Here is a 19,695-nt window from a genome sequence, read left to right as displayed (position 1 = left end):
TTAGATGACAAAGTAAAAATATAGAATGCATCATATTGGGTAATTAGACACGTCCCAACCACACCAAGGAACATTTAGTGGTGTTGTAAAGTTTATCTTTTGACCAGCTCCCCTTGACTACCAGTGTTTGAGCTAATACAAAAACGAACAATAAAAAAACAATAAAAATCAAATCAATCATGAATTATCTGAATCCTTGAGCAGTTCCCTTCTAAGTATTTCCAAGTATCTCTACACTAAACACTGTAACAACATGAAATACAGAAAGTAAAAAGTATAGAATAAGTTTACATTCCTATCTTGGGGCAGTACAGAACGAGTGCCAAGACCTCGTCAATACACTATGAGGGTAAAAAACAAAATAATCGTAATCGAGGTCACATGTTCAATTTATCATGAAAAAGGCAGTTATCTACAAAATACCAAAATAATTTTCCTAACTGTAATCTGTAATGGTATAAGACTTCATAGGAAGTTACTTGAAGTAGGCCTACATTCACTTTCCTCTTTACTTTCTTAAAAAAAATTTTACTTATTATAAGTGAAATGTTTTGTTTTTAAAATATATAAAACATTACTTTGCAGAGTAACTTAAGTTATATGTAGAAGTGCATTGAACTACAAAGTGTAATACAGTATTTATTGAAGCTGCTCTGTAACTGAGAGGAAAGTTCAAAACCTATAGTATAATTTGAAGTAAATGTTGTGACCTGGAATAGCCTACACCCAGTACAATAAATTGGTATAGTATAGATAATGGATGAATGGACTTTGCACCAACACTCTCGTAATAGGAGGAACGATAATACAACAACGTTATGGGAGAGTAATTGTCCCATGCTGATTTTTGTTTTGTTCTGACTTGATGGACCAAAAGTGAAAATCTTCATGCTGTAGTGAAGCATCTCAAGCCAAGCTATCTTTATTCATCAACACATTAAGACTCATGGCCAACTTTCACATTCCTATACAACTTATTTTCTCTCTCCTTTAGTACAGTTTGTGTTATTAAGTGCTAAGAGGACTCTTAAGGTAACAAAATAATTTTATTTAGGAAATAAATGTCCCTGTGGTAGAATACTGGTGTACCCTCTCATCTCAACTGGTCTTCAACCAATGTTTGATGTCATAGAAGGAACAAAATATGTTAACACAAGATCTGTGTCACAAACGTCTCAAGCTATGACAGTTGTGTGATCTGTTGTATCTCCTACTAAATAGGTAAGTAAGATTTCAGATATCCCAAGGGGTTTCCAAAAGACAGGGTGGAAATGAACCGTTGCTGTCAAGTTTGAATTGGAAATGAACGATTAATAGCCTACATGAGTCATCCGTTTTCCCAAATGTGGTGTGTTGACAAGCGTGAACATGATTGTGTTGCTGATCATTTGGTTGGTACTTTCCTAGAAGCAAATATGTATTAGTGAAATTAGTAAACATTCTAGTTTACTTACTATACTGTAGTAGTAGTTGCCAAGTGGTGTAGGCTAAAAACATTTACTCTAGATCTATGTCCACCTTTCTGATAATGTGCTTGAGTAGGCCTTTCTCCATTTAATTTCTGTAATGTCTATTTATACTTTTACTCCACTACTTTTTCAGGGATAAAATATTGTGCTTTTTATTCAACTGAGTATATCTGACAGCTACTGTTCATAGTACAGGTGTAACTTTGCAATTAAGATTTCACATACACAACATATGGTGACTTTATGAAAGAATGTGATGCAACTGTACAAACAAAACTTCCTAGAAGTCCAACAAAGGAATAACATTAGCTCCACCTCAAGCAGATACAACCTTTAAATGGTTCTTACACATATGCATTACTAATGGTAATGGGATACTGCTGCTTAAAAAATATGACATTGATTGTTATCATTGTTGTAAGTGAGAGTCAGTGCTACACTGAACCTCACACCATTGACATCTACATCTTATTGATCAGGCATCTGTAATAAAATCAAATAAATAAATAATAGTTGTATTTGGCTTAGCCGATGAGAGATATGTGATTTGAGGATGGGAAATAGGAAATCGTAAAACAATGATACTGGGAATTTTATTTTGGTAAAACTTTACTGTACAGGCGATGTAACACCACCCCTGAGAGATGACTCATCAGAAACTGTTTTTACTGCACGTGCAAGAGTGAGACCTGTAAGGTTGAGCGGTCGAGAGTTGGGAACCCGCAGCACAGATTTGAGCCGTTTTTATGTAACAGGCAGGGTTGTCCTACCTGGTTTATAACATTTTACGGCCATTGTTGTTAATATTCCCTGCTGCTTCATGCATCCTTACAGTAAATACAGACGTTTACTTCCGCGAGTCGTTAGGCTATTAATTGTTAACACAATATGACAAGCTGAAGCTGGTAGTAGGTGCTTGCACTGCATCATGGGACTGCAACTCAAACAATGCGTATAAGCCTAAACAGGTCACCGTTTGGGTAAAAGTAAGGTACCGTAGTGGTCAGAAAAAACCTCAGTGTCGGTGTAATACTAGGCTACTTGCTGTTTTTGCGAGACTACTAGTGACAGTGTAGCCTATCAACCCAATCTGGATATTACCCAAAGCGTGGGTGGGTGTGTTTTCCTGCTGAGGGACCTCCTTCATACAGCTGACTAGTGAAAGAGGCTTCACTTTATAAAGTGAGCAGAAGGAAATAGGAAACATTTAATGAAAATAATACCAGATGTCGCTTGAACTGCAGGTAAGAGCACAACATTGACCCACACCACTCTGGTTTCTGCGAGTTGTTACACAATTCGCCTAATTAATTATCAATATTATGCCTTTTCCTGTTTATTTATTTTAATTAGCACATTTTGATGGTGCTGTGTGATGTGCTGATGTTTATTATGTTATAAGCAAAAAGTTATTATGATTATTATAATTATTATTATTGTTATTATTATGATTATTATTATGATTATTATTATGTCTACTTTTTGTATAGCAGCTGGTTCATATCCTCTTTGTTTTTTCTCTCTATCTGAATAGTAATTAAGCCATTACAGAAAACACCTTTTTGACAAGTTTTTGAATGAAGCTCTTTTTCCTCAAGATGGGTAAAAGTATCTATCTACTTAGAAGTTATAATGAACATGTTAACCAAAAGGCTATTTGTAATAACTGTGAGTGCACCTAAAACTATACCTTATTAAGGACAGATTTTCCTTCATTCCAATTTTGCTCAATGCAAGCCTGACATTAATCATCATTAGTGACAGCCCCCTACACATTCTGAGGCATCTTTCTGCTGAACTGCAGTAAGGAAATTGGCACATAATGACAAATGTGCTCATCACTTAATGGTTCACTCAATAAACAACTTAAAGGTCACATATTATGCTAAATGCACTTTTTAAATGTGTTCTAACATATCCATGGGTCCACGGTGTGCCTAGAGACTGCCAAAATATTTAAAAAAAATAACAATCTCTCCTTTTCTCACTCTCCCCCTTTCTGAAACGATTGTATATTTACGAGGGGAGCTGCAGCTCTTTTTAAAAAAATAGGCCATTGTGAGATTAGCTGAACATCAGCATAGTACAATAAATTACCTGAAAGTTTTTTTCAGCAAACAATTAAAGAAAAACGTATTAGGGACCACTAAGACCATATAATATGGTGTATAATAGTACCGAAAAGTGTATAATATGGGAGCTTTAAAACACGAGCACTTCGAGATTTCTAAAGTGCTTTGGTGTGCGCGTGCATGTGTGTGTGTCTGTGTGTGTGTGTGTCTGTCTGTTTGTGTCTGTCTGTCTGTGTGTGTGTGGGAAGGTGTGTATGTCTGTTTACCCGATGAACCAGCATCTTTCTGTTTATCAAGCCTAGAGCAATAGGGAAGTGTATTTTCTGTGGAGCTGAGTCATGCTTAGATCATGTATTACAGTGTATGTCTCACCAACATGTGATGTGTGTTTTGTTGTGTTATTAGTTGTTCTCAGTCTGGGGGATGATATCATGTGTCTTACAGAGTAAAGAAGTTAACTACATCAAACTGTTTGTGGCTCTGGAATTCACATCTGGTCTTCCTCAGTAAAATGACTCATCATGTCGACAGTATACCGTGGCCAGAAGTTTTTCAACATCTGTGAAACTCCCTATTGTTTCTGCTGTAGGTCTCAATGGACTGGGCCCTCCTTGTCGTTTTGCAAGTCATGCTTCAGCCATCTCTCTCAGGTGTGTGTTTATAAAGTGTACAGCAGTGAGTGGGAAGAAGTTCTATCTCTATTTGTACACGCAAACCAATTTTACAACTGCAAAGTGAAATCCTCCAGTGAGCATACAGTAATTGGATGTTGTGTTTTTGGCTTTTTTCCCCCTGCAGTCTTGTTCACTGTGGAGGCTGAGCGATCCTTGTATGAGTCAGAGTTCGGAGGAGATGTTGTGATGGGCTGCAGGTTTCAACCTAAACTATCAAACCCTCCTGTCAACCTGAAGGTGACTTGGCACTGGGGTGTGCGGGAAGTGTATCGCATGGATAACGGGAAAGAGCACTTGGCAACCCAGGATCCAGAGTATCGGGGCCGAGTGAAGCTTCTCACTGAGGAGCTGAAGGAAGGCTGGGCAAAGCTACAGGTAAATAAGAGTGTGATTTTCCAGGTTTATGTAGCGTGTGTGTATAGGGAAAGCCTATGTGTTATTTCCATAGACTTTTCATAATAGTTCTGGTTATTTCCTGTAAGATTTCCTCTAAAATGTCCTTGATCGAATCGTGAACTGTCTCCGCCTGCCAGTCCCCTGTTTTTCCCTCCGGTTTTATTCAGTTAGTTGTTTGTTAATCCCAACTACACACTTTATGGGATATAAACAGATGTGCTTAAGTTGTTTATGCTTTTTAAAATTCAGATAGCAAAGGGAATGCCCTTGTTAACCCATCAGGAAATACTGTTGTTAGGTGTTTCCCGGCGGAGTCCCTGCTTGTGCTGAAATATAATTTTTATCTTCCTGGTATTATCTGATTACACAGTGCCGTATAAGATACTGTGAAATACAACACTATGTTTATCAAGATATCTTATCAGATGAGCTTAAGTGTACAGTTGTATTTTAGGTGTACACCCACTTTACCAATATATTTACAGTTTTACTGTGATTGATGAGAGATTTGTGCAGAAAGTTGACTATTTATAAAGCTTTTTGACATTCAAGTGCACTGTACTCTGTATTGCACCGAATTAGACGTTTTAGAGCGCGAGAGAGAGAGAGAGAGAGAGAGAGAGAGAGAGAGAGAGAGAGAGGAATCATGGAACATAATTAGTTGTTGTTGATCGGAACATGACCTGATAATATGGACAGAAAGATAAATAAAGACTCTACTTTTGTCACCTTACAGGTCTCCGGACTACGGATCAATGACTCTGGGCTCTACCAGTGCTTGGTGCAGACAGAAGAAGGAGCTGATTATAAAGCCATAACGTTGTCCGTTAAAGGTAAGTTCTGAGTTCTCTGATAGCACAACAGAGTAACTTTTTAGGTTTTTTTTCCAGGCAGGGACCTCATAGCATGCTCATTTCACATTACTCATTTTTTTTGCTCAATAGCTGAAGCAAATGGTCATTTCTGGGCAGCTATGAGTGTGACTTACTGTGAAAATGAAACTATAAGACCGATGTTACTCAATTTGGCACAGAATGAATCAAAAGACATTTCCCCCCAAAATAAAAAATGAATCGTTATCATATGATCATATCAATCGCAATGCTACTTAAAACCAAAGGTATTTATTATGTGTTCTTCCTTTTCTGATTCTCCCCCCCACCAGCACCTTATAAGGCAGTGTCCAAACGCATTCAGAAGGCTGCAGAGGGGGATGAGGTGCTGCTAACCTGTGAGTCCGAGGGATACCCCCAGTCCTCTGTTACGTGGCAGGATGGACATAACAGTGGACCCCTGCAGAGTCTCAATCCCCATACCACCACCGTATCAACTCCAGACCAGCTCTTTAAAGTCACCAGTCAGCTACATGTACGGTCCTCAGACAAAAACAACTACACGTGTAGCTTTACAGAAGGTGGTTACTCTGCAACTTTTCACATTCCAGGTAAATAAATAAAACAAATATCCTTTCAGGCTTTCTTCAAAGACTTTATTCAAAATATTTAGCCGGAAAGAAGATGCATGGAGGCTCAAGTTGCTTACAGTGCAACTTTCCCTTTATTTTTTAAATGTCATCCCCCAGTCTGTCCTTACTAATTTCTTGACAACTCTCGTCTACCCCCCCTCCCCAAAAAAAAACATACAAGAGGAAAGAGTCAAATGAGAAGCCAGCAAACAGACATAAATATGACCACCAAGTCTGACTTTCCACCATAGCACCTACGTTAACCAGCCCCTTATTTTCCTATGTATGAAAGAAAACTAAAACTTTCTCATCTAGGTACAGGAAATTAAATGTCATCGCATTTGTACTTGGCCTTATATCTACTGCTGTTTCCTGTTATGTTCACATTGTCTTTTTGATAGAGATGCCAACTGTCAACCCACATTAAATGTGATTAAAGACGGGATATTCTGTACCGCTTACAGTGTGAGCATTTTCCTCTTCCTATAAGTGAAGCTGTAGGTGGTGTTTGGGTTTTTGGCCTTGAACAATTCAGCAGCGTTGGAGTGTTACAAGAGATTTTGTCTTTTGAAAATGTATGGTTTGATTGTGTGTGTGTTTCTGTACTAAAGATCTTTATGACACGCATGTTTGAACTTGATAAGTACAAGTTCAAACACAAGCTTGAGTCAGTTCAGTGGCATTTTTTTAAACAGCTATTGACCAATAAGGGGAAGTTTGCGAGTGGCTTTGGTATATTTGGTTATTTCCATAGTGGTAAAACATATTTAAAGATTGGGCATAATAACTCCCTATTTGCCAATTCTTGTGGCGGCCCCTGTCTCTTGACTATAAGGTTGATCCTATACGTTTTCTGTCACATTGGAACACTAATCCTTCTTTACTCTTTCCACAGATGAAATGCCAATCCCTGGTGTAAAAAGTGACGCTCTCATCATTGTATTGATCATAGGACTGATCATTGTCGTCACTGTTGCAGTTGTCATGTATCGAAGACGAAAAGGTAATGTAAATCACTTCAATACCTCTATGTATACAGCAGATTGCAGCCACACATAGGGTGCAGGTGTAGATCAGAGATGAAATATGCAAGTCAGAATGAAACACTGCACACCAGGCATAACAACGCACAATAATTCAACGGACAGCTAGGGTGACAAATTAGAGCCATGACAGATGGCAGCAATACTAGTGACATATGGGTTTTTTGTTGCATTCGTATATTAATGTCATAATGCACTTTACACACAGCAATACACACTAACAGATACAGGTGCAGTAGATTATTCTAAAATGTCGAATCGGCCACTGGGACACACCCGTAGGAAGCCCCTGAAAGGCAGGGCGTGCAGGATAGTCAAAGGGTCAATGCAGGGCTGGATGTCCCTTAAGGGTGTGTACTGACATACAGTATTATCTGCAGGAAATGGAGTCGATCAGTTGTTTGCAAGTGTAACCTATTCAACAGCCCGGCGTTATTTCCTCATTCTAAGGATTCAGACTTGTTTATTTATAAATGCCACAACACATTTGAGAACAATGCAGAAAACACCCATGTGACTTAGGACATTCTCACCTCAGACAACTTAGCAGCCAAAGCAGTTCTTTTTTCAAATGGCCAAAACAAACCCTGTGTGCTGTCAGTAAACAAAGATGTGTCACGTTAACTGTAAGTACAATGCAGTACAATACAATGCATTAGGTAACGTTGCTACTGAAAAGAGGAAGTACTTGTGAAACATGACGGATTAGATTTTTCTTTTTTTTTGGTACCGTAAGTTTTGAAATTTGGCTACTAGGGAACTTTGGCATCATGTGACCAGCTTAGTATGTTATCAGGTGGGCATGACTCTGCTTTTTTAGTTTGACATATGTGTCACAAGCAACGTGTTTGGAAACACCCAGCTTGGTCTTGGTTTGTGTGACAGGGGAATTTTAGCTATTTGTAAACCCATGGGTGATTTTTCCTTATTGATATAAACAACAAATACCTCCATCATTCCAATAGTAGGCTTCTAACACGTTTCTCCATCTATGAATGTGTGAACATGATAAGAAGTCTCACTTAGTTACAGCTCCGGAAACATGTGGGTGTTTTTTTTTTGTTTTTTTTTCAAAGATGGTATCAGGTCACACAAAAAAAAAACTCTGCAAAAACTTTGCAAAAACAACTGATATGGAATGCATACACACATGCTTTACCGTCACACTCAATGAATAGCAATATGTTTCCCCCCATAGGGTTCTGCAAACCCACTACCAGGAACCTATTAGTTGAAGATGGAGGCAGGCCTGTTCCTGCTGCTACCTGTGAGTCTAAAAACACAGCTAAAAACACAGTTCACTGAACACACACACAGCCCCTGCATGTAATTTATGATACATATATTAAAGAGAGTTTTTTACAGCCTTGTAACCATAAAAACCAAAGCCGCTGAATAATTCACTAAGTAATAACCATGACTTAACAAAACTGATTTAGGACTGTAAATGTGACCTTCCTCTGAGTTAGGTTGCTAACTATTTGGTTTCTTTCCCTTAGGCATACACATAAGTAAAGAAAATGAGGAAGAGCGAACAATTTTTAAGCAAGGTAAGTGATTGTTTTGACTCAGAGCTATTCTTGAGCCATGATTAATGTTGGTGTATGGAATGATAAGGGTTGCACCCAGCTAATGGCAATTTTCATTAGCACCATATCACCTTCTTAATGAATCACTGGGTCTTAAAATATCAGAAAATAGTCACAGTTTTATATGCCCCAAGGTAACGTCTTCAAATGTCTTATTTTGTGTTACCAACAACTTCCACATCAGACAGAGAATTATAGCTATAAAAACTTGTGAATGATCGGTATTGTTGCTTGAAAAATTACATAAAGCTATAGTGCGTAACTAACGGTTACATTCAAGCCATTGACAAACGAGTTGATACAAAGTTGATTAAGCCTATCAGCTCCATGAAACTTCTAGTATGGCAGGGTTTGCAAACTGGTGTCACCCCCTGACACTGGTGCAGGAGCGTCCAAGAAATGTTCAGTAGTTGATTCTATGGCTGAGAAAAAAACAGGAAGTACAGCAGAAGGTATAAAATCCAATGCGTGATCACCGAAGGCTTACCTCATGTATGTGCACTGACAGTGTCGTTGTAATTACTAAGAGAAGTTACGCACTATACCTTTAACTTGTTGCCCATCATTTGAACTAAATGATTTGTCAACTAATTATTTCTAAAACATATTTATACATCATTTATTTGCGGTATTGTTTATTCGTATCACATATCACACTCCACGCCTCCGCTTCCTGTGCAGGAAAGCCAGAATGAAAGGAAACACCTACAGGGTTTTTTTTTTCCCATATTATGTGATTCCTCTCGATAGAATGACATGGGTGTGAAGATGATCAGGTTTGTTTTGATGTCTGTAGGCTGCACGGAGGAAACTCTGGGGGCGTTTGTGAAAGCCCATTATTCTGACCTGGTCTGCAGCAGTGACACTAGACGCCACTGGGATGCTTTCGGTGAGGAAGAGCTCCCTCAAAGGCTGCAAAACAAGTGAGTCACCAACACAACACAGATAGTAAGGATGTCGGACTTTAGATTGATCTAATGTACAGTGACAGACAGCAACAGTTTTACAGTCATTCTTTTTTTAACTCGGTTTATTTCCCAGAAACCATATTTTTCTGGGAGATAAAAACCCATCTCTGAATCAAGCTCCCAAGTCAGCACTGTTTACAGATAGGAAATATTCCATTAAAATGCATGGACTTTGTAACATTTACTTGTGATCCGTGCGTGCGTGGTCTCATCCATTTGGTACGGATAGGTAAGTATGTGTTTTCATATTTGTATAAACCTGTGTATTCACAATCATTTTTTTTTTGTCTTTTATTTTTCATCAGTAAGGGCCAGCCTGTGAATCTTCAAGCGTTACTCCCAGAAGCTGGAGAGACGCTTCTTCTGGAGGGACCCCCAGGGAGCGGGAAGACTACCGTTGCCCACATCCTGCTCTCGGCGTGGACTGAAGGCCCCTCCACAGTCCTGGACCTCAGTACCTTGAGACTCTTCGTGTATGTGGACTGCGGCAAAGTGAAGGGGGACCTGTTTCAGGAAATAACCACTCAACTTCCTCTCAAGAAAAATATGTTGTGGACAGAGGAGGAGCTGAGGACTGTGTTGAGCGGGTCCAGTGAAGCGCTGCTGTTGCTGGATGGCTACAGAGAAGAAGCGAGCCCGGTCTTTGACGAGTCCTTGAGGAGGTTTCTAAGGGAGGGAAGAGGGGAATGCAGGGTGCTGGTTATGGCCTGCCCCGGACACTGCCCAGCGCTTAAGGACACGGTTGGGACAGCAGGGGTGCTGGAACTCCGAACACAAACTGTGAAATACTGAGGGCCCAAGAGTTTGTGACAAACACACAAAGACATTCAGCACTTGTTACATTTTGAATAAATTAGTTTGTATGATGTTGATTTTCTTTATATTGACTGAGTGGGAGGATTTTTATTCAAGCCCAAACATGCTGTGCAGAATATATACAGTATATGCATAAAATACTCAATAAATACTGCTTTTGTACACTTAACTTGAAGGTGTCTGTTTGATAAAAAATTTAACATGTAATCATTCTTCTGAAACAGTACGGTACATCCTTATCCCCTACATCAAGGATGGAGAAACTCCAGTTTACAAAAGGTTTTCCACCTTAACTTCATTTGCACTATCCATGAAACTCCTCAAAGCACTTTCAGTTAGCCATCAAACTTTTCAATAGGGCTGATACTGTAGTTGTAACCCTCTAGCAATCATTGCACTGGTTTCTCTTTCTGTTCTGGGTCAGTTTGTGAGAAAGAGAAAGGTCAACGTTAGGGGTGCATCGCCAGAGTGCAAGCAAAGCGATGTTTTAGAGAAAAGGGAAGTGATGTGTCAGCTTTACTGGCAAGAGACATCCCTGATTCCAGTAACATTTGATTATAAAAAAAAGACATGTAGATCATATATTTCATATGTGTTCTTCATTCTCCATAAATTGTAACATCGTCCATCTCACCAAATGGAAGATTGATTCAGGTTTTCGTTCAGTCAGCATGTTGCATATTATCTGCGTTTTTGACAAATTTTTGACCCACCCGTATTTTAATGCACTGGTTATCTTCAACAAGTGCATTGACCCACATACTTATTTAGAGGGGGGACTTTTTGGCTAAACGCAGGATGTAGCTGCTGGCAATGTTCCAACAATGATCAGCAGGTTTTTATTTCCTTTCAAATTTTAACTCTCTAAAGACTTTCTGTATGAGAAGTATGATTGGCCTTAAAAAGCGAGCACTGAAAATTGTAGAACAGCCTCCATATATTTACTCTGCAGTATTATGCCCAATGGAGCGTGGCAGGGGCATTCAAGGATATATCAGATGCAGCCTGACCCTGCACTAATCTATATACAGTATTTATGATAACTGGTTTAAATGATTATGTGTAAAATCATCGCTCACTTCAGCAATGCCTCTCAGTTTAATGGAACATTAAAGCATCCATCAGCTCATTGTTTTTCTGCTCACAACTTAAGACACAAACTACAACAACAAAACACAGCCAGACTCACTATACACAGCCTAGAACAACTCTAGTTGCTCATACACCTTACGTCATATTGCCTTTAACAAAACAGAAAAATTACCATCAATCATACTTAAAAACGTTCGAGACTTTTCTCTCTTTACTCAGATTCTCCTGCGAAGAGAAACCCAGGGGAAGGCTTATGTCATACAATAATATCATTAGAAAGAATTATACCATGCATTTATATACTGGTGCATTGTGGTGTATTAGATTTGAGTAAAACTACATATTTAATTGTGCCTATATTGTATTGTTATTGAAAAGAAAACAATGATAGACTTGAAAAACAAAACCACCAACAGCATTACTCATTGTCATGTTTGATTGCTTTGTTTTCAAAAGGTATATACTATTTATTACAATATGTCCCCCTTTTCTTACACTGTAGCATCGATACTGCAGAAAAATGCACTTTCCATGTTTTGTTCAAACATTGTCACAAATGCTAAGGCCGCTTTCATTGAGACCAAACATGTTGGGACTATACTCTCTGATGGATAACAGTAGGTGACGTGAATCATGGGAAAATACCAATTGTCTGTCTGGAATATTCTGATGAACAGAAGAGAAGTGGTTGATGATGCAATAATGGTTTTGGGGAGTATTTACAGGATGTCTAGAAGAAAATGAACATTTGTCACTAACTGAATCTACTATAATATGCACAGAACAGTTCTTTTTTTTTATTTCAAGCTATTGTAATTCTTGTTCTTCACAAGCATTTTATTTCAGCCGTTAAAACAGAAGCATGGGTTTAGTTTCTCTCTCTGCTTACATCATGGTTTCACTAGATGGTGCCGTCCTCCTTTCAATACAGACTGAGTGTGAGAGTGTTTCTGAGGTCGACTAGTTATGAATCCATGAAATCTTCTTGGAATTAAAGGTTCTAAGGGAAAAATGTCACAGCGCAAAAGAAAACTGCTACATGTTTCTTTTTATTTATAATTTGATAAAAGGTAGGGTTCTTCTGTTTCTCTCGCTTATATATTTTCTTCTATTCATTGTATAGGCACGATCTTATTCTATCTATTCTAGAACATATTCTCTTTTGATTCTCATGGCACCTCTTCTCCAAAATTGTTAGCTCCATGGTTTGGGCCAGAGTGATTTCTTCGTGGCGACAGACTAGTGTTTGATGCTAGATGGTAAAATGTAAGTTTAGTTGTAGGCACTGAATATCATAGATTTTAGATGTGATTGCTTGTCCTTGTACACTTATATCTAACTTTATTTAACCTGGAAAAGGGCATGCTGAAAAATATATTTTACACAGGTGTCCTGGTAAAAAAAAACAAAAAAAAAAACATCAGAAGATGTATGGTACTGATCTCAGAGTGCTCCTTTCTTAATTTCTTTTCTACTTGAAGATAATTCTCTTCAGAGTACAAGAAAAAGGAGAGATCCTGTGCCAAAAAAGCTCCAGCCATCTCTCCGTCCAGCTGTCCAAAACATCTTCATCCTCCATTCTGAGAAAAATGCTTCCCCATCGAAACTTAACTCCCCCTGACAAAGCTGATGCTATGCCCAGTCCCCATCGCCCCCAGCAGCCTTCCAAACAGGCACACACACACAGACACACACAAAATGAGAGTTAACCCCATCAAAAGGGACGCTCTCCTACATGTGCGGCCCCCATTTCCTACTTCAACCTCCCGGACCAAAGAGGGGGTTTCATCATTTGGTAATTAATATTCTAGGAAAGAGGAGAGCATCGGGAAACAATTATGCAATAATGTATGGATGTAAATGCACACACACACACACACACACACACACACACACACACACACACACACACACACACACACACACACACACACACACACACACACACACACACACACACACACACACACACACACACACACACACACACACACACACACACACACACACACACACACACACACAAGCATGTATATATCACCATGATCGAGTCTTCCTCTCCTCCAGGGTCAGGTTACTCTCATGCAGCATGGAACATAGAGAGTGAAACCTGGCATTGGATATAATGAAGGTGCTGGCTTACCCCAAAAATGTTGTGTTCTACAGTCTTACTAAACGTTTTTTTTACTTAGCTCTAATGCAGCTGTAAAGTCCGACAGGTTTTAGAAGTTAATGTATGCTGAAACAGATGCAACAATTGTACATTCAGTCTGTCAATACCGCTACCAAACAAAGCAGATAAGCAAGCAAGCAAGCAGTTACAGCTATAATGATATGTTCATGTTTTAAAGGTGCAGTCAGTGATTCTAGAGAACGCTTGTTGTCAAAATGATTTTTGTCAAAATCAGGGAATAACTCATGGTCTGCTACCTGTCTCTACTGCATGTGCGCTGTAAAACAGAATCTGGTGTTAATACACAGCCTAGGCTATGTAAACTGGTATGTAAACACTGGATTTCTTCTCAGCACCCACAGTACAGACAGGTAGCAGATCGTCAGCAGATATTGACTGATTTAGACAAAAAGTGATTTTGACAAAAAGCATTTTCCGGAATTGCTGAGTCCACCTTTAACATGGTGTGAGCGAGACCTGCCCAGAGTAATGATGCTTTAAAACAGCATAAACATCCAAAAAAGTGAATATAAATTGAAGGTACAGGAGAGGACTAGACAGTGTACTTTCATGACAATAAATGATGTGGACGGATGGACAAGATATGTTATGAGCCAAGTGATTGAGACACATGTAAAGCGATTCAAAATGTCTTGTTGTTGAAAGGTGCCATGCAAAGACAAAAACGTGCCTCGCCCTACAGGCTGTTTATTTCAAGCCTATTTTTGAGATGCAGTAAAATAGTAAGAGCATATATAGATGTGCTTAGAGGTTAGATTCCCAATGCAGAGAGGTCAAAGGTTTAATCACCGCAAAAGCTTTGTCACATTTAAATGTCCTCGAGCTAAACACCAAACCCTCACTCACACTAAGCACTTATATATATGAGTTAAAGGTGGAGACAGCAATTCTGGAGAATGCTTGTTATCCATACCCCTTTTTGGTCCAAATCATTAAATAACAAACAATTAGCTGATGTCCGTACTGTGTGTACACTGAATACAAATCCAATGTTAATACACAGCCTAGGCTCTGTAAACAGGCTTTGTTTACATACCCGTTTACAGCACCTAAGCTGTGTATTAAAACCAGATTGTTTTTCAGCATACATATAGTACTGACAAGTAGCAAATGGTGAGGCGATACTCACTAAAAAATCCCTTTTTGTCAACAAATATTCTCCAGAATGGCTGACTTCACCTTTGAAAAAAAGAGGTAAAAATTTAAGTGCGAGAACCACAGTGAATTTAATGTGTGCTATGGCGTGTATCAAATTACAGATGACTATTTTTTCTTTTTCAGAACAACAGAGTTGCACAGTGACATGGAGGACAGGGGTGGCAATGTCTTAATGTGGGCCCAAAAGGATGCCACACACTTGCTAATAGTCACAGTTCGTACAACACACCACTCCAGTCTGCCCCCATGCAGTCTCACTCTCTGCAGGCTCTGACCCGGTCTCGCTAGGTAATTGGGATCAGATGAGTGGCAGCAGAAGCGAGGTGACCTGGGTTTCTCCGGGACCCACGCTAACCTGGAAGCATTTATTTTATGGAAAAGATGTTTAGTTAAAGTGCGGCGCGGCAGCCTGCAGCCCAGCCCCTCTAATGACTCTCCCCAGCAGTTCTCTTGCCCAGGCCTGGAGACAGAGCCCCGTGATGGATATGAGTGGTGAAACAGGGACGCGAACACACACACACACACACACACACACACTTCCATCACCATGCACTGTGATGGATTTGACTGGTGAAAGCTATGAACACTGTTTCCTGAGTCCTTCACTTCCTTCCTCCCAGGCCCTTGGTTGGCCAAAGCTGAGCCGGGTTTCTCTCGACTCGGGGCCGGATTGGATTTCAGATTAACTGGTTTCCTGTCCAATCCGTTGGCTGCGTTCATCTGCTTTCCTAACGCTCACTTTTATTTATGAGCAAGTGGTGACGTTATTAAGGATGAATGAGCCTCTTCAGGATGGATGAGATCCTGAATGTTAGGGGGGAGGGGTGTTTATATCAGTGTGTTGTGGAAAGAATTTAGAAAAAAAAAACCAATAACTCAGTAAAATAATCTAAAAGAAAGTCATGTCTGTGTATGTTTGCTGGTTTATATTTATATTTAACAGCTTCCACCACTCCTTATTTGTGCAGTGTGTGTTTCTCTCTTGCTTATTAATCCATGAGGGATGAATTTTCCTGAAGCATTTAATGGACTGCAAAAATCTCCATTTGAATATCACCCTCGTCTTTTATTGAGCTCTGAAAGAAAGACTTTTCTTTGTTGGCAAGTGAATAAATTTGCCATTATGGGGACATATTCGAGTGCAAATATAACAAAAATGTTCTGCCATCTTCCTTTTTCCTGTCCATAAACTCACTTGGATTTGTAGGCCTATGGGAAAATATTTGAATTTAATCTGAATAAAGAGAACATTTTCCAAAACAAGTTTCACAGTAAGAAAACATGACTTTTGCACACGATGGGAATTGTTTTGCAAGGGGCTTTAAAGAAAGGCATCACTTGTATTTGATCAAATTCTCTTCAATTTCACCTGTCTCAGCAATGACGTGAAACATTTTAACTACCAGTATTTGGTCCAGTTTGGTTATGGTCTACTTAAGTTTTACAACAAAAGGAGATGATACTATTACATAGATATTACACTAGCAAAAGTGTAAAGAAGTTTAGCCTATGTGCAACCATCAGGTCATACCAGACATATTTTTACTTCTTTTCATTTTTTCTTTCTTTCTATGAAATAAGAGAGTTAAAGAGATATTTTTTTCTCATGATTTACATGTAGAGAGGTTTTTCTAAATTCTCTATCATCCCATCAATACAGGTCTCCAACACCAACCAACCACCCCTCTCCTCCACCCCTCCCTCCATCTCCCTCTCTCTCCTGCTGGCAGCCCTTGATTACACTCGTCTCCTGGGGGGAAGGTTTAAGCTCCTCAGAGATAGTAATATCGAGGGCACTACTGGCTAGTCACTTCAGATCAGGGCGGGGGGGAGGAAATGGCGACGGACATAAAGCTAAATATATAATTCCTCCCATGCCGGTAATCACGATGTCCAGACGATTTGAAATGACAGTTTAACCACTTTAGACTGAGGAACGCTTTGTTCAGATTTGAGAAGCGAGGAGGTGTGTGTGTGTGTGTGTGTGTGTGTGTGTGTGTTGGAGCGTCTGGCTGGTCCCCTACGATGGTTGAGGGAGCCTCTTCGTGGGGTGTAGTAGAGGCGATCCAAAGGGGGGCCCCGTGTGGTCCTCTCTAAATGCACATGGAAAAGAGGGGGTGGGGGGGGGGGGGGGGAGAAAAGGAGAGCGCACGTTCCACTGAGTTGAGTTAAAATGGCTCGCAGACCAGACAGGGGCAATTCTGCTAAAATGACTGACGTGCCAGCAGCTCCGGAAGGAAACACTCTCACCGCCCGCTATTAGTTCACCTGATTATTAGGATATCCAGCTTCCTCCTAAAATGGCCGTCCATTTCCCCCTTTACAGGCAGTAAGAGCACCCACCTGGATTAAGGCCCTACAACGTGGCCTGCATTACACCAGAGTACACAGCGAGGGGCCTCACGTCACGCCACACACACACACAGCTCAACCAATTACATCTATAAATATTAATGGGCTAATCTGCACACATTCTTTTTTCTTTCTTGAAGCGGTCAGAGATACTCTTATGAACATCAAATCCATTTAGGCCTTTAGTACAATTTGCATATGCAGAGGTTTTCGCCCCAGACAGGCTCTCTCTCTCTCTCTCAGTGTGTGTGTGTGCGCCCCCGCCCCCCCATAATCGCATCCCAAGAGGAGAGTGCATTTCGTATTCACGCACTGATTGGATCCTTGATGAGATCTTCAGGGTGGCTTCTCGCACTCTGATGCTCTTAACACTCCAGAGGTGATGAGAAGGGAGATAGACGGAGAGAGAGAAAAGGAGGGAATGGGAGGTGTGTGTGTGTGTGTGTGTGTGTGTGCGCACGCGGGATCGATTCAAAGCCGTCTGTGCTGAAGTGGTCAGGATCTGGTGTCATTCAGGCTTCCAGGCCTCCTCAGCAGTTCAGCTGCTGCAGGAGCACCGCGACTTGACGCTCAGAGTGTAATCACACAGAGGCGGCACAAAGGGAAGACAGGAAGCAGAGGGGGAATCATAGATATATACATTGTATTCTGCCTACTTTCTCTCTCTCACACACACACACACAATAATGTTGGTCTTTTTGGCAAACTAGTGTACGCTACTAGATGTTGGTCTCGAGTTTCGCTTAAAAGAAATGAATACTGCAACAGAGGGATCTGCATGAAAGGTGGAGATATTGAGAAGTACAATGTTTTAAAATGGAGGTGCATATCTGAGAGGGGATTTGTGCTTCTTGAATTCAGTAAATGGATGAAATTGGATTATTTAGAAAGAAGACGTAATGAATTCATTAGAACTAAAATGCTCTCTAGCAAAAATGTAATAGACTTGAGGAATGAATGGCTGCTTCAACCTCACTGACTCTGGTATGACCTGTATTTTATGTTGGCACACTTCACTTAGATATTGCTGTGTAACTGACAGTACACAGTCAGTTCACTGATTTATGAATATGCTTCAGTTACGTTTACATCGCATTTTTAGTATTTACCATTATCCCATAAATAGAGCTTTTGCAGTAAATTAACTTTTACAAATTATAAGCAAAAGTTAGCAAAAGTCTTGCTTTAAAAAGATTTGCATTTCTGTTAAGGCAAGAATCACCTATTGGGGCCTTTTGAGGTAAGAACGCAGCTTTGTTGATAGTTAACACTGTAAGTTCAAATTGTGGGACTGTCAAATCAAACGTTTACTGAACTCATTTAGACTTGTATATTTTTGTGAAGAATCGCCAAAGGACACAGCAGAACTTCCACAAAGACCAACCCCCTATTTCTCTTGCTCACACACAAACGCAATCGCACACACACACATACACGTACGTATGTCAAAAGGCGGTGCTAGTAGTAGTAGTAAACATTTGAAAGGAACAGGGGTAATTCACTTGATAAATGTCAACCGAAATGAAGCTATCAGCTGAAAGCAATTTCCTTGTACTTTGCCTGTGTTCTGCGCCAGGGACCTGGGAGATTTTTCACCCCTCCATCGATCATGAAGCCTCTGTTTTAGGCCAAGGTACACAATGCCCTCAAATTGCTGACATATGGACCCAGAATCACCACAAAAACCTGCCATTTTCACCCCGCCCCTCCTCCTCCTCCGGCTTCGGACCCAGCCACTCCTCTGCTAAACTCTTGTTTATCCAATGACTCTGTCTGTTTAGGCCATTAAAGCCAAAGCCAGTCAGGGAGAGAGAGAGGGCCAAGGCAAATGTATTAAAGCCACAATCTGTAGCGTGCAACTTAACGCCGCTACCAGCTAACAACATAGACGACAAAAACCACCATGGGAATCTGTATCGTCACTATTCTCCCACCCCCAATTCATTTAGTCCGTTTTAAAAGAAGCCAGACGAGCATTTCGACAAATTAAAATTAGTAGTTTGCAACGATGCAGCGCTCTAATCATCAAATGAATGGGCAGCTATGACAGCAAGTGTGTGGTGGGCAAACCTTTTTTTTTTTTTTTTTAATTAGACCTGTCTGCCATGTGGGCTGCCGGCGACCAGTAGCAGAGGAAGCAAAACAAATCACGTTGAAGACGTGGACACACCGACCACATAATAGAACGGAAAGCCTCTAGCTGGTGTAAACAGCGGAGAGATGAAAGCCCAGCCATGTGTTGGTCGCTGCGTACGTTTCCCATTCAAACAAATCTTTGTCTGTTGATCCAACTCATTCTACGATTCTCTGACCGGGGCTTTTAAAAGTGCAGCTATTTAAAGGCAGAGAGGGGCCAAGCAGCTCTCAACATTAAACGTCTCTTTCCCTAATGGACAAACTGTGGTGC

At 40.2% G+C, this 19,695-nt stretch overlaps 1 protein-coding gene across 1 annotated transcript; it reads left to right on the top strand.

Moving 5' to 3' along the window:
• The first annotated feature begins 2,658 nt into the window (after positions 1–2,658).
• Positions 2,659–10,584, top strand: LOC307265460 (butyrophilin subfamily 2 member A2-like). Its single transcript, XM_080047204.1, has 10 exons — positions 2,659–2,713; positions 4,131–4,191; positions 4,340–4,590; positions 5,348–5,444; positions 5,777–6,055; positions 6,972–7,079; positions 8,318–8,386; positions 8,619–8,669; positions 9,505–9,631; positions 9,982–10,584. The coding sequence occupies exons 1-10, from the start codon at positions 2,696–2,698 to the stop codon at positions 10,466–10,468; spliced, it is 1,548 nt and encodes a 515-aa protein (XP_079903330.1). The 5' UTR covers positions 2,659–2,695; the 3' UTR covers positions 10,469–10,584.
• Positions 10,585–19,695: the final 9,111 nt, after the last annotated feature.

Source organism: Ammodytes marinus, assembly GCF_949987685.1.
Source record: "Ammodytes marinus genome assembly, chromosome: 18".
In the NCBI taxonomy this organism is placed as follows: Eukaryota; Metazoa; Chordata; class Actinopteri; order Uranoscopiformes; family Ammodytidae; genus Ammodytes; species Ammodytes marinus.
Note: the sequence above shows the minus strand (reverse complement) of the source record. Positions and strands in the feature narration are given on the sequence as shown.

Coding starts and splice junctions, on each gene's coding strand:
- LOC307265460 (XM_080047204.1), top strand. Junction 5,445..5,776: donor CATAACGTTGTCCGTTAAAG/GTAAGTTCTGAG, acceptor CCCCCCCACCAG/CACCTTATAAGGCAGTGTCC. Junction 7,080..8,317: donor CATGTATCGAAGACGAAAAG/GTAATGTAAATC, acceptor TTCCCCCCATAG/GGTTCTGCAAACCCACTACC.